Source organism: Mercurialis annua, linkage group LG2 (assembly GCF_937616625.2).
Source record: "Mercurialis annua linkage group LG2, ddMerAnnu1.2, whole genome shotgun sequence".
NCBI classification, from domain to species: domain Eukaryota; kingdom Viridiplantae; phylum Streptophyta; class Magnoliopsida; order Malpighiales; family Euphorbiaceae; genus Mercurialis; species Mercurialis annua.
The window spans coordinates 7,778,576-7,793,846 of record NC_065571.1 but is presented as its reverse complement, the minus strand read 5'-3'; the positions used below and the strand labels follow the sequence as shown (position 1 = coordinate 7,793,846).

The 15,271-nt window shown below is 33.8% G+C and overlaps 2 protein-coding genes across 2 annotated transcripts in view; both read right to left on the bottom strand.

The window, feature by feature from the left end:
* The window catches only part of LOC126669401 (probable serine/threonine-protein kinase WNK11), a 40,862-nt gene extending 30,021 nt beyond the window's left edge, over positions 1-10,841 (bottom strand). The window contains exon 1 of the mRNA XM_050362863.2: positions 10,834-10,841. The gene's annotated coding sequence lies outside the window, so the exon portion shown is untranslated. The remainder of the gene's footprint in view (positions 1-10,833) is intronic.
* Positions 424-3,695, bottom strand: LOC126669398 (scarecrow-like transcription factor PAT1). Its single transcript, XM_050362860.2, has 2 exons — positions 3,566-3,695; positions 424-2,381 (listed from the first exon to the last, which is right to left on the bottom strand). Exon 2 carries the CDS (start codon positions 2,215-2,217, stop codon positions 574-576), a length of 1,644 nt encoding a protein of 547 aa, XP_050218817.1. The 5' UTR covers positions 2,218-2,381; positions 3,566-3,695; the 3' UTR covers positions 424-573.
* Positions 10,842-15,271: the final 4,430 nt, after the last annotated feature.

The following is a 15,271-nucleotide window of genomic DNA, read 5'->3' as shown; positions in this document are numbered from 1 at the left end:
ATTTCCATCAATCAACATTTTCCATTTTGCAAACGTGTTGAAAACTCAAGAGTTTCGGACAGGAAACTTCATTTTCAAAGTAGGAAATCTTAATTAATATTGTTTCGCCAAGTCCGTGTCCAAATGTCTTCAGTTGCATCAGGATTGTGCAGAAAGCGAACCAAATAATTTTTAGATGCGGTTCGACTTTAGAAGCAAAATTCGCTTTTGATGCATCAAACCAAAACAAACCATTTGAACTGGCTGATTAAGTTCGGTTTGAAATACTAAAAATCTTATAGAATTGATTTGGTTCGAGTTTGAAACAAATCCAAATTTCGATTTAATATGAGCTATGCACACCCCTATTGTCATGATATGCTGATGATTGTGTATTGTGTAAAGTACAGTTGACCTACTTATCTTTATAGACTACTTCAAACATATTGCAAACAGAGGCAGTTCATTGCTAGATAATATATTAGTTTTTATGACATTGTTATACTACTTTCTATAAACAAAAACATAAAAGGATGTTCCTCACCTTACAAGTCCGAAGCATACAAAATCTCTCTTGATCGATCTTTCTGATTATCATCTCCAGGCACAAGAAGCAATCAGCGGTCGGTTCATCCAACCGAGATATAGAGCTCCATCCCTCTCTTCAAGTGTATACTTTTTTGAGTAGCTCTCTAGCAGAGACTTGATAGTAGCGTTAACAAAAGAGCTTAACGGACATGGCGTAAATCCTGCCATGGTGAACCGTGATCTCCATTTACCTAAAAGTTCGTGACGTTCTACTCGTTCAGCACCTTCACATGCTATAACGTTGACAATCTCCCGAGCAAGACAATGCTGCTCCACGTTGATCCGTTCCTTATGGTCCCTCGGGAGAGTAACATCCATTGATTCGAATACAGCCAGATAATAGTTTAACGCCTCGGTGAAACGGAGAGGGAACGGGGCAGTATTGGTATTCGATTCTTGCTCGACAAGAGTTACCACTTTTGGAGATAAGCTCTTAACCAACCTCAACAGCCTGTCCCGGTGATTTTGAGTGCCTACGCTTTCATCGGGCATGTGGTGAAGCGTTAAGGCAAAATTAACTGCGAGAGCCTCGCCAGGTCGAATACCGAGATGCTGAAACTCAATTTGAGAAGCAGAAACTCCAGCTGCGTGGAACTCGAAGGGCACCTTGCATGACTCGGCAAGCCTCGACAATCTCTGACCCACAATATCAAGTCCTCCACCACGAGCATAAGCTGATGTGGAATCATCGATGCCTGTAATCCGAATCTGCGGTGGTCCTCCGGGTCTAGCAGCAAGAGCCTGGATTAAGGTGAGCCACTGGCTTCCTTGTGCAATTTCAAAGTCAATTATATGAACTCTAGTTTCATTTCTCATCGCATCAGCAATTGCTCCATTTGCCGACATATACCCGAACTTGAAGTACGGGCAGACTTCATAGAGTACATGCATGTAAGAAAGGAGCTCAGCACCGGCAGGCTCCTTGCATCGTAGAGATTTGTAGATAGAACTTCCAGAAGATGCCAACCTCGCAATAAGTCCTTCCAGCATGTAGGCACCTAAACGTTGAACGGGTTCGCCAGAAACCGATACCATCTGCCTTATCTCAGTTATTAGCAATTCAAATGTAAGCATATCATTATATTCAATAGCTTGAGCGCACGTACAGAGTGCTTCTTTCAAGTCTCCTCTAGATATCATCTCCGATAAAATCTTCCACTTCTCTTCCTCAAATGCAATTTGATTGGATCCATCCGGAGTTGTTACATTATAGATGTCGAGATCATCTGCAGGCCCCAGCATAGCAGTTTCTAGTTCTCTCAGCTTGTCGATAACATAAGACTCCCTATCTGGCGAACCACTTGTATTCTCAGAGGAGTTATGCAGATCTAGTACATATGACTGAGAATTTGGATGGGAAATTCCACTTTCATTTGGAGAGAAGCTAGCAGTAGATGGAGAGTTTTGACCCGGATAACAACCAGTTCCAGAAGAGGAGTCTAGTGTGTGGCCATGGTCAAATGTCTCCGTTGAACGGTGCATCTCTTTGCTGGCTTCATCAGATAATGGGTATTGATAGTTCTGATTGGGATGCCAGTAATATGACTCCTGACCTCGCACGGGCTGTTCGTAAAACCCAGGAGGCCCATTCATAACGGTAGCATTATGAGATGCTTGCATCGGAAAGTAGCTAATTCTTTGACTTGCCATACGTTTTCAAATTAGTGTGTTCAGAGCAACACCGAGAAACCTCTCTGGCAGAAAGATTCTGAAAAACAAATGACTGCTTGAGTATTAGTGTATTACTAGCTGCAGACCACATTTACTGTTATTAAGCAAATGGCTCAGATGATTTACTGCAGAACTGATGCAATCTGAAAGAAGAGAACGTGATTGTTAAGACGATGATTACAAGAAAGGGCAATCCAAAGTCTACATATCATTATAACAGATTGAACTGTACGGAAAGTATGTTCGTGGTTGATAATAGGTAGCTTCTCATACGAGTTAGAGGCACACCAAGATGGAGTTTTAACTTTCTTCAGGAGCTAACACTAAGCAGACAGAAACAAATTTCTCAGGATTGTTTCTAAAGTCAAACATACAACAATATAATCACCATTTTGATATGTTTGACTGTCACTACTAGCTATGGCTTTAATAGAGGCTATTAGGTTTTTCTCATCAAAGAAAGTAACTGATACTGAGGATAAGGTGGTGGCCGGTGGGAAATTTCTTGCCCCCGACACCTTGGAAATACAAAGGAAGAGGGTTTTCTTCAACAACTGCTGTGCTTGTAATCTAAGCTACACGGAAATGGAAACGCTGAAATGGTACTTTTATAAAAATAAGGTTCTGGAATTTGGAGTTTCAAAAGCATTCTCTAAAAACGGAAACGAAACCAGAAACGTAGGATTCAACAAGTTTCCACAACATAGCTTGTGAATCTCAATAATACTATACAGTCTATACTGATTCAACCACACAAAAATATTTTAAGTTTTGGAAAGGTGTTCAGACATAGTCTAGCCGACAAGAATCATAGTTCTAAGCATCTGGGTGTTAAACTGAAATCAAGATTCCAGTAATTCAAGTTGGCATGACCATTTCTATTCATATAGAACTGGAAACAAACTGCAGATCGCCATGGATCCAATCCAATAAAGAAACAGATAACTTTGCATGAGCTGAGCTAACATAAAAAAAAACAAACAAACTCCCTCTTCATAGAAAGAGATTTAATAGTAAGGAATTCAATTAAAACTTTGAAAAGCCTTCATATAAAGAAAAACAGCAACTTATTAAAAAGCCATAACAAAAGATAAACTTAAATACAAGAACAGAAAGCTAAAATCAAGTAAAAAAATTGTTCTTTTTTTATTACATAAACAAAAAGATTCAATCTTTCACATATTCATCATCAACCCTCTTCCAAAAAAACAATCTTTACCTCAAAAATACAAACTTTTCACTTCAATTTTAGCCCAAAAGCTACAAAATTCACCACAAACTAATCAAAACTAAACATAAATACAACATCTTTTACTTTTGAACATACCTTAAAAAGATTTGCAGTTGCTCAGGTTTTTGCTTTGGTTTCAAAATTTAGCAGCTTTTGGTCCAACTTCTGCAACTAATACACATGATATGGTCCCTTATCAAGAATCAGATTTTATCTTTTTTATAACAATACTTTCTACCATTGACCTTCTCATTCTACAAAATTTCATTTTCGCCACTTGAATTGTCACTGTCTGGCTGACACTACCTTTTTATTAACCAAATACCACCTTTGTTTATTAAAATAAAAATTATAAAAAAATTGTCACATTCTCATAATTTTGACTGCCCATTTATAATTCGTGCACTTCATTTACATGCAACCCATTTTTATTTGTTTTATCAAAAATGGTCGGTTATATTAATTAAAATTAGACTTAATGTCTTAAAAAATCTGACCTTTCATCCCTTTTTTCAATCATACCCTGACGTTGCAAATCTGTCAATTTTACCTTATTTTGTATTTTTTTCATTTCAATTGTACTCTAAAGCATAAAATTGAACTTTTTTTATTTGAAAAAAATTCTCTAAATTGACCATTTTTGTATTAGATTAACTTTTTATATTAAATTGACCATTTCTAAAAAAATCTATTAAACTTTTGTCAAATAAATAAAGGTCAATTTTATGCTTTAGGGTACAATTGTAATGAAAAAATACAATCTGGGATAAAATTGACAATTTTTTAATGTCAGCATAGGATTGAAAAGGGGATGAAAGGTCGGAGTTTTTTTAAGACATTAAACCTTAAAATTATAATATCTATATAATAATAGACCTTATCTTAAATTTAATGTCTCGTTGATATACAATTCTTTTTATTTCCAAGGCATCATATTATTAAGAAAAGTATTTAAAAGAATTAGTACTCCCTCCGTCCCACTTTAAAAGTCCCATTTGACTTTACACACAGATTAAGAAAACATTAATTATTTTTGTCTTTTCATGTTTTTTCATGTTTTGCCCCTATTAATGATAGTGGAATTTTCCATAGAACTCTTTTAAGATAACTAAAATAAGGGTAAAATGGGGTATTCAATTGAAAAGTACTCTAAAAATAGTAATGGGACTTTTTAAATGGGACATCCCAAAATAAAATATGGGACTTCTTAAACGGGACGGAGGGAGTAGTTTATTATTGAGAATCCGATAGGATCGATGTTAATAAATAAGGTCAATGGTTGTTAAGAACAAAAACAGAGTTATGGTCAAAAAAGTACTTCGGGTTCGGGCATGCATTTCAGCTATTTCTTCATGTTTGTACGGTTTATCACTAATGTTGATGTAAGATCTCGAATGAGGACAATTCTTATCTATATTTGGTTTATATAGATTTTATTCTTAGGTTTAATTCAATTAAGTATTACAAATAAAACATTAGTGAAAATATGTAGAAACAAAATAATAATAAAGTAAACAAAAATTGATTTGATGGATGCTTAACTTTTTTTTTTTCAAATTACTAAATTATAATATTAATTACTTATAATCTCTCTCTATTTTATTATAATTGTACTTTTTAAAATATTAATTTCAAAATATTTGTGCCTTACAAAATTTTGATGATAAATTTAAAAAATTTCATTGTTATTTTTTATTTTAGTTAGTGGAGTAGAGATAGTATTTATTAAGATGTAGACTTTAATATATTTGTGCAAGGTTATTTTATTATTTATAAAAAATTTAATAATTTTTCTTAATATGTATCACTACAAAAAATACTAGAATTAGCAGCAAATATTTTTGCTGCTAATAGTGCTAAAATTGTTACTGTTAACATATAGCAACAAACAAAAATTGTGGCATGTTGTTGCTAATAAAACGTTGCCTTAAATAATTGGTAACAAAATTTGCTGTAAAATGCTGCTATAACTTAACTAATGGCAGCAACTTTTAAAATTAATGTTGCAGAATGTTTTTTAGCAGCAAAAAAAATTAGCTACAAAAAAAATTGTTGCCATAAACAGAATTCCTTGTAGTGTATGTTTTGCAATGTTGTCAAATCCAACCCCGTCACAAAATCAGTAGCACTAGACGATCAAAGATTAAAGGTTCAAACGAGGTTCAACAGAAATTAAATCCGTGTTATAAAAATAAATGATAAAAATTACAACTATTGGTAATGATATATATATTACTCCTTCTGTCCCATAAAGATATGCCTAACTGAATTTGTATGGGAATTAAGAGATAGAAGTTAAATTAGTTAATTTTAATTAGCTTTCTATTAATACCCTTAAAATAATTATATAGATATTTTAAATAATCTTTTGAAAACACCAATTATTAATTGAAATTATAAATAAATTTTAAAAAACTAAAGTTTTTATTAATTTTTATATTACATTAAGTGACTATTAATGATAATTAAAATAATATAATTCTAGTGATTTAATTGATGAAGGATAAAGTTGACAACTCAACTCAACTAAAAAAATTAAAATAGAAATTTGACCTATATTTTGTGTAGCTCAAAACAACAATATAGCCTATTTTTGTGGACAGAAGGAGCATATAATAAGAGACATGGACATAAACACTAGCATAGTTAAGTGTCGGCTAATTTATGCCAAGAAGTAAAGACTGTAGAACATTTTTTATACTTCTTATTGTTTACACTGGTCCAAAAGATGGCGGGAGGCTACATAACTATAAAAAAACACGGGGAAAGACATCAGCAAGGTTCCTGTCAAAAATTGTCTAACGATATAAGAGGACATCAAATTAACATTCTAAAAACACCAATCACCGAGAGGTTGGGGGGCAAGAGTCGAGAAGAAGGTGACTAAAACCCTGAAACTAAGTGATCGGCCACGAGAAGAGGTAGCCCATTCAGTTCGGAAGATTTGCATAAGTAACATTATTCGAGTCTTATCGGAATAAACCGGTGCAGAAGACAATACTAGATGGAGATGTCATTATCCCAGATGAAGATAGTGCTTACTCATCAGTGATGGTATCATTGAGCAAGCCACCTACTAGAATGACAAGACACATCATGCCGTTATACATCAGGGCCGATGTGAACAAAGTGTCAATCAGCAGGGTGCTAATCGATAACAGCGCATGGGTAAACACATTGTCGTCACGAATGCTGAAAAAACTCGGCATCTATATGCAACAATTAGAGTCAACCAATGTATACATGACCGACTTCGCAAGAGGCAAAACCCCAGCAGAAGGCTATATTACCCTGAAACTTAAGGTAGGCCGAGTAGAGATCGAAGAGGGTTTCTTCGTTGTTAATGCAGGGTGAAATTACAATATTTTTCTCGGCCGGGATTGGATCCATTCCAACATGTACATTCCATCTACAATGGACCAGATGTCGATACTATGGAGGGAAGATGAAGTCGCTGAAATCATCCAAGCTGATCCAAGTCCTTCCGGGGAGGACATAGATGTGTTTGGGGCAATGATGTATGACGACCATGTGAAGAACACCCAATCATTGAGACTTGAAGGATAAACTAGCACCGCAAGGATCCTAGTCAATGCAGATCGGCCCACTTCAATCACACTCGAAGGCAACGACCCTTCAATTACTGTTAAACAATCTGATAATTACACGACATCTGGAATTGAGAGACAAGGTCCACGACTTGGCACTTAGCTGCAGAATCCTATCCGCAGAGTGCAATTTATGAAGACCAAAAGCAAGACCCTATAGATACCTTGAAGATTAAAGATCTCAAGATAGCGACTGGAAAATTGGAAAACGATCTTGCACAAATTCAGGATGAGTTGCAAGAGATCAATTAGGGAACCGAAGAATTACCCAAGTCCATCTTCATCAGTGCTAACCTTCATGAAGTCTTCAAGAAAGAACTAATCGCATTACTTCGCGAGTACCGAGATTGCTTCACATGGTCGTATGCGGAAATATCGGGTCTTGATAAATCAATTGTCGAGTATAGGCTGCCGTTAAAAGATGATTTTCGCCCATTCAGACAACCACCTCGGTGCATGTCAAAGGATGTTGAAGAGCTCATCAGAGAGGAGATTAACTGGCTAAAAGACGCAAACTTACGAATGGAGGAAAGCTAATCGGATAACCACCGTCCGAACGACTATCTACCTTGTTTTGCATGTCAATCACCGTTGATAAGACAGACTCCATCACTAGTCATACTATTAGTATTATATTTAAAAATAAATTATAATTAATTTTATTTATTTATTTATTTTTATCTTTAAATAATAATAAATTACGTAACAATTGTTCTTACATTCTTACTCACGTAAATGTTGATATAGTAATTATGTATAATGTATTATTTGCGATCGTGAATCAATAGAATTACTTTTTTTTCATGAATATTCTTAAATTGTTTTATTTGGATCAATTTTTTTATTCATATCATGCATGTATATGAAAATTTCATTTGACCCTACTCTCAACAAATGACAAAATAAATAAATAATCAAGAGATAAGGGCTTCGAGATATAATATCTTTTTCAGAATAATATCTAAATGGGTCTCCCTTCCATATAATTTTTGATATACATCTATTTTTATTTATTATAATAAAAATCAATCTGAAATAAATGTAAATGTAATAACTAAGTATTGTGAAACTGTATAAAACAACAAATTTATATATCTAGGTATATAAAATGGCTTAATATATAATTTAAACCCTGAACTTGTACTTTTTGTCCATCTAACTCCTGAACTTAACGCTTCACCTATCGAACATCTGAATTTGTTAAATAATCCAATTCGACCCTTGAACTTGATAAATACGTAAATATTGAACCCCTTCATGTCCATCTGTGACTTGAAACATTTTATAAGAAATTATATACAGAGAGGTTCGATGTTTACGTATTTATCAAATTCAAAGGTCAAATCGGTTATTTAATAAGTTCAGAAATTTAATAGGTGAGACATTAAATTTAAAGATTAGATGGATAAAAAAATACAAATTTAAAAATCAGACTATATTCAGCCGATATGAAATCGACTAGGAAACCAATACAAATTATGAATTGCAACAAATTTTGACTTTCCAAATGAAACTGAGCAATTTGGAATTGATTCATCAGAATTTAACATGAAAACGACATTCCAATTTCTTGTCATTTTCCATTCTATTAAATGGCCTCACAAATTAACGGCTTGCATTCATACTTTCAGGCACAAATTATTTTATTTTGTAAGCTCTATTTTACAGTTTCTGTTAAACAATTACAAAAAGTTCATGATTTTTTTAAATATGTATTGGCTCTAATAGCTATCAATCGTATATTTATTTTTAATTTTTTTATGACATCATAATAGATAAAAAATGAATAGAGAAAAAAGTAGGCTTAGCCCATGTAGAGGTCGCTGTACATTACACTTTTTTTTCCATAGGTCCTTATACTTCACTTTTGTATTATCTGGTCCTTCTACTTACATATTTTTGATTTTCAGGTCCTTTTTGAGTTTTTTTCAGTCCCTATACTTACAATCTTTTTTTCCTCCAGTCGCATAAAAGGACTGGAAAAAACTCAAAAAGGATCTGAAAATAAAAAATAGGTAAGTAAAGGGACCTGATAATACAAAAATGAAGTATAAGGACCTACGAAAAAAAAAGTGTAAAGTACAGGGGCCTCTACATGGGTTTGGCCAAAAAAGTATCATTTATGCCCTTAAAATTTGACTCTATGATCAAGTAAATTTTCAACGTCCGAAAAATTTAAATATGCCCCTAATATCTTAAAATATGAACTTTGATGCATAAATGAGACGTTAGGAGACTGGTTGTCCAAATCGAGAGTCTAGTTGTTTATGTTTTAAGACATTAGGAATATATTTGAACCTTTTTAAAATGTTAAGAGGTTACTTGATACTAAAGCTAAATTCTATGGGTATAAACGACCCTTTTTCATTAATAAAAGATATAAACGATTAATAAAGAGCAAGATGATTAAAGAGAATGAATAATCTATTTCCATGTCCCTAAACTATATTCCCTCTGTCCCAAATTGATAATCAGTTTAGGACAAATACGGGTATCAAGATATTTATGATTTCTATATAAAATGAGTTGATATATAAAAAATCACCATATTTGTCCTCATTTAATATAGTGGTAATTTTTGTCTTTTTATGACTTTTGTTATATTTTCAAGATATTCCCTATAATTAATGGGTATACTTGACAATTACTTAAGTAAATATCTAGTGCCTATAAATTTGGGACGGAGGGAGTATATATTTTGTTCATCCGGTCTTTAAATTATTATTTTATATTTATATAGTCTTTCAATTTAGCGAAAAGTCATTTTCAAATCCTAAACGATAAAAACGACGATGTTTTGTTAATTATTTTAAAAAATGCAATTTATTATCTCAAATGGTGTTGTTTTTGTCAATTAAAGACTCGAAAATGTTTTTTCGCTAAATTAAAGGACTAAATAAGAATAAAAAAATAGTTCAAGAACCGAATAAATAAAACTGATACAGTTTAAGGATCTGAAAATGAGTTACTCCTGAATAGAATACTGAAAAAGCAGGAAAATGTATGATTATAAGTTTATAACTTATAAGTAAGGAGAGAATGAACTTTCATTTAGATCTCTTAGTTTCCTCTGTGTTTTACATTATAAAATTTATTTATCATTACAGATTATTGATGAATGTAATTATAAAAGCAGTTATTCACAGAAAAAATTAGAAAAGTAGTTTTAGCATTTTTCTCATTTAATTTAAAAAGTTAACGATGTAACATAATAATTTTTAATTATATGACCATTTTGTTTTTGATTCCTATGGATATTATGATATAATATATATTTAAGGGTAAAATGCAAAATAACTTATAAATTTTACCGTGTACAAATAAAATATGAACTTTAAAATTTAATAAAATCGATTATTAATTTTTATGTTTTAGCAAATCGGGATATAGAGCTATTTTCAGCTAAAAGAATTTAATATGGCATCGATAATATAATATTCTGGCATACAAAATAAAAAATAAATCAGTATGCTGATTTCAAAAAAAATAAAAACGATTGATTTTAGTAAATTTAAATTTTTGTATAATAATAATTATTATTATTTTGATAATTGAAAAAGGGGAATATATGTGGGAGGATTTGAACCCACGACTTTCCAATTTGTTTTGTTGTCCCGCGTTTATATTATTTAAATTATAACTCACGGCAATTATCATTATATTTAATATAAGCATCAATGACAAATTTTACTTTCATAAAAAATGACATAATTTTTACATCAGCAATACATCATCGGTTGCAATATTTGATTTAAGTGAGACAAAACTTTTAGAACGTTGATTTTATTTATTCATTTATAGTCTATGTAAGTCAAATAATCAAAACCCAAAGTCATGTCACATTTGTAACTTTCATGAAAAATAATACATATTTATGTCAACTGAAAATATGATTACCTGCAAAAATCAAATGTTGGACTAATATAATTATTCCTATGTTGAGCATGTACCATATTATTGACATAATTAAATCTTAATAGTAATATTGTAATATGTATTTTAAATTCAGCTTTTTTTTTTTTTTTGGTCAATCACCAAAAAGAGAGCAATTTTATTGCTAAAGGAGATACACCAGAATACAACGTATTACAAAGGCACTATTGCCTTAATTTCTCCTACTAGTAGGCATACAACATTTCGCCTCAACTATACTTTTAATACTGCTAAAGACTTGTTCTACTGTCTTCACTTTCTGGTTAAACACTAGCTCATTTCTGGTGCACCAGATGTAATACACTGTTGCACAAAAACTGAGCTTCCTCACCTTGGCACTGATAGACCTGCCCTTTGTTCTTCTTAGAAAGAAACAAACTTCCCTTCTCCAGGTATACCCATCACGGTTGAACCCAAGATAAGCTAAGACTCTTCTCCATATCTCTTTTGTGAAAGCACATTCAAAAAACAGGTGACTGATACATTCTGTTCTCAATTTGCAAAAACAGCAAGTATCTTCAGTTACAACTCTCCACTTATAAAGCTTATCTCTTGTCTGTAACCTGTTTTGAACTGCTAACCAGGTTATGAACGAGTGTCTTGGAAAATTCCCTTTAAACCAAATCAAGCTATACCATGGCACTTTGTTTCTGGCAGGAAGTAAATTCCTCCAAGTGCTACTAATAGAAAACCTGCCATTGTTATTAGCATTCCAAGAAACATTATCTTCTTTATCATCCATAATTGCAAAATTCCTCCTAATATACTCCCAACCTGCTAGGGTGGAGTCATCAATAGGATCAGGTAGGTTCCATTGGCCTCTATACCACACATCATTCACAACAGCAGACTTGGGAATTTCTGCATCTTTTATGTTAATCTCTGGAAATTTTTCCACAACTGATACCCCATTTAGCCAAGGGTCAAACCAAAATGAAAATCTCTTCCCATTTCCCAGCTGATACTTGAACAGGTGAGCAATGTACTTTCTGATGTTCAGCATCTGTCTCCAACTCCAAGAACAGTCTCCAGGCTTGCTGATGCCCCAAAAACTTAGTTTTTTTAACTTGTTAACAATAACCCAACTGGCCCAGATTGAAGGTTTCAAACTGACTAATTCCCACACATGTTTACTAATAGCTGCAATGTTCCAGAGATGCATGGGTTTAACACCCAAACCTCCCTTCATTTTACTATCACAGACATCACTCCACTTAACCAACCCTCCCTTTTTCAAGCTATTAGTCCCATGCCAAAGAAATGATCTGCAGACAGCCTCAACTCCTCTGACAATGGATTTAGGCAATAAGAAAATTGAACACCAATAGACATGCATGCTCATGAGGACTGAGTTGATGAGCTCAAGCCTCCCTGCATAAGATAAGCTCCTGGAAGTCCAGTGACTGATCCTATTGGTTATTCTCTCTATTAGACTCTCACAATGACTCTTAGAAAGTTTAGAAGATATCAGAGGGATACCTAGGTACTTAATAGGCAAACTACCTTCCTGGTAGCCTAGGATTTCAAGAATCTCAACTTTATTTCTATTGCCATTGAAGAAAATAGAGCTTTTATTCTTATTAGGTACAAGTCCTGAACATTCTGAAAACTCATCAATTGAACTCTTAATGATTTTTACAGAATTGATATCACTTTCACAGAACATAAACAAGTCATCAGCAAAAGTCAACTGACAAAGTTTTAGGTTCCTACACCCCTTATGATACTTAAAACCAAACTCAGGCTTAGTATTTTTAATCACTAATCTTGAGAAATATTCCATACAAAGAACAAAGAGCAAGGGGGATATAGGGTCCCCTTGCCTAAGACCTTTTCCACCATCAAAATACCCTTCAGACTCACCATTAATAATGACAGAAAACTTAACAGTTTTAATACAAGTCATAACTAAGCTAATGAACTTCCTAGGAAATCTATAGCCAATTAATATTTCTTCCACAAAGTCCCAATGGACAGTATCATAAGCTTTTTGTATGTCTATTTTCAGGGAGCAATCTTTACCATCATTCCTATGGTAGTTCCTTACTATCTCATGAGCAAGTAATATATTGTCTGCAATATTCCTAGCTGGGACAAAAGCAGATTGTGACTCATTGACTAACTTACTCAACACATTTCTAAGCCTATTGGTCAGGATCTTAGATATACACTTGTACATCACATTGCAACAAGCTATAGGTCTATAGTCACCAATAGAAACAGGGTTGTGTACCTTGGGAATCAGAGTGATTGCTGTAGCATTTGCTTCTCTTAACATTCTGCCATGCTTAAAGAAATCAGAAACAGCTTGAATAACATCAGATTCTATCACCCTCCAACTCTTCTTATAAAATTCACTATTAAAGCCATCAGGCCCTGGAGCTTTATCTCCTTTTATAGAGAACATGGCTCTTTTAATTTCTTCTGAAGTAACTGTACCTTCTAATTCCAATCTGTCTTCATTAGTTAGTACATAGCCTTCAAGGAAGATATTAGGATCTGTGTGAATTCTACTAGGATTAGTTGTCCCTAGAAAGTTTTGAAAATGATTAATAATCTCTGCTTTTATCACAACTGGATCTTCACTGACATCACCATTGCTCAGTTTGAGAGAGTCTATTCTTTTCCTTAACTGCCTCTGTTTGATGCAGTTGTGGAAAAATTTGGAATTATGGTCTCCTAGACTTATCCATAAAGCTCTGGATTTTTGCCTTAAGACATTTTCCTCCCATCTCAGTAACTTGAACAAATGAGTATTAACTGCTCTTTCTTCGTCTTGCAAGCAATTGTTGAAGGGGTCTGTAGCCAGATTAGCTTGAAGATTTAGTAAAATTTCTCTAGTTTTGCTCACCCTCTTAGAGATATCACTAAAATCTTTCTTGTTCAAGTTTCTAAGCTCTTTCCTGAGAACTTTCAGCTTCTGGTACAACTTATACATGCTTGTACCATTATAGATCAGCTTCCAAGTATCCTCAATTATCCTCATAAAGCTCTCATGTTCACACCAAACATTGTAGAACCTGAAGTTTGATTTTCTATGCAAGCAACTGTTAAACAGTTTGATCATTAATGGGGAATGATCAGATACACCAGGGCTAAGAACTTCATAGAAACAGTCCTCCCAATTCTTGGTAGCTGTCTCATTCATGAAACACCAATCTATTTTCCTCCAGACCCTACTGTCCCCTTCTTGATTGTTATTCCAGGTGAAATTCAACCCTACATGGCTAACTTCAGATAAGCTGTTGAAGCTAATCCAATCCTGGAAATCCTCAGCTGCTTGTGTATCTATCTCAACACCACCTTGTCTATTACTGTTATTCAGTACCGCATTAAAATCCCCAGCTATGATCCAGCTATCATCCACACCCAGATTAGTGTTAAGGTGATTCCATAGATCTTTTCTCTCCACAGCCACATAGGACCCATAGACAACTGAAATATAGAACTTCATTCTGTTTATCTCCACTTTACAATGAATGACTTGTTTATGAAGAATAGTGCTTACTATCTTCACAACTCCAGCATCATAGAGGACCCAAATCCTACCCATATCAGAGCATGAGTAGTTATGAATCATCTCCCAACCCAGCAGCTTTTTACTCATATTTTTCCATATTTTCTCAAAACTAGTATTGTTAACTCTAGTTTCCAAAACACCAATCAACTTCAACCCTTTATTCTTAATCAGAGATATGAGCTCTGATTGTTTCAGAGGGTTATTCAACCCTCTAATGTTCCATGTCCCTATCATTTATCTATTTCAAGGGGTTTGGGAAGGACTCTCCCTTTCCTGCCTTCTCCTATAACTCCCATAGCTTGCTTCTGACCTTCCACAACCTTATCATCTTTTGATACAATAGCATCTTGTAAAGCATCAAAAGGATTAGGAGTTACCTTAGTCATTGGCAATTTAGTCTTCTTCCTGCTTACTGGAATATTATTATCCACCTTGATCTCTTCCACAATGACATCTTCATTTGTCTGGTGTTTGCTCACTTCCACAGATTGCTTAGCTTTATTAGTAGCTTTGCAGTTTCCACTCACATGTCCTATCCTGTTGCAGTTGCCACATTGTTGAGGTTTCCATTCATAGTCAATTTTCTGAGAGAAGCTAACTCCATTTTCATCTTGGAGAATAACCCTGTCAGGGAAATCACCATTAATTTCCATTTCAACAAGTATTCTGGCATATTCAAGCCTGGCTTTACTGATTGTGCACTGATCACAATAAAGCGGGGAGCCACAAGTGCTGCCAATC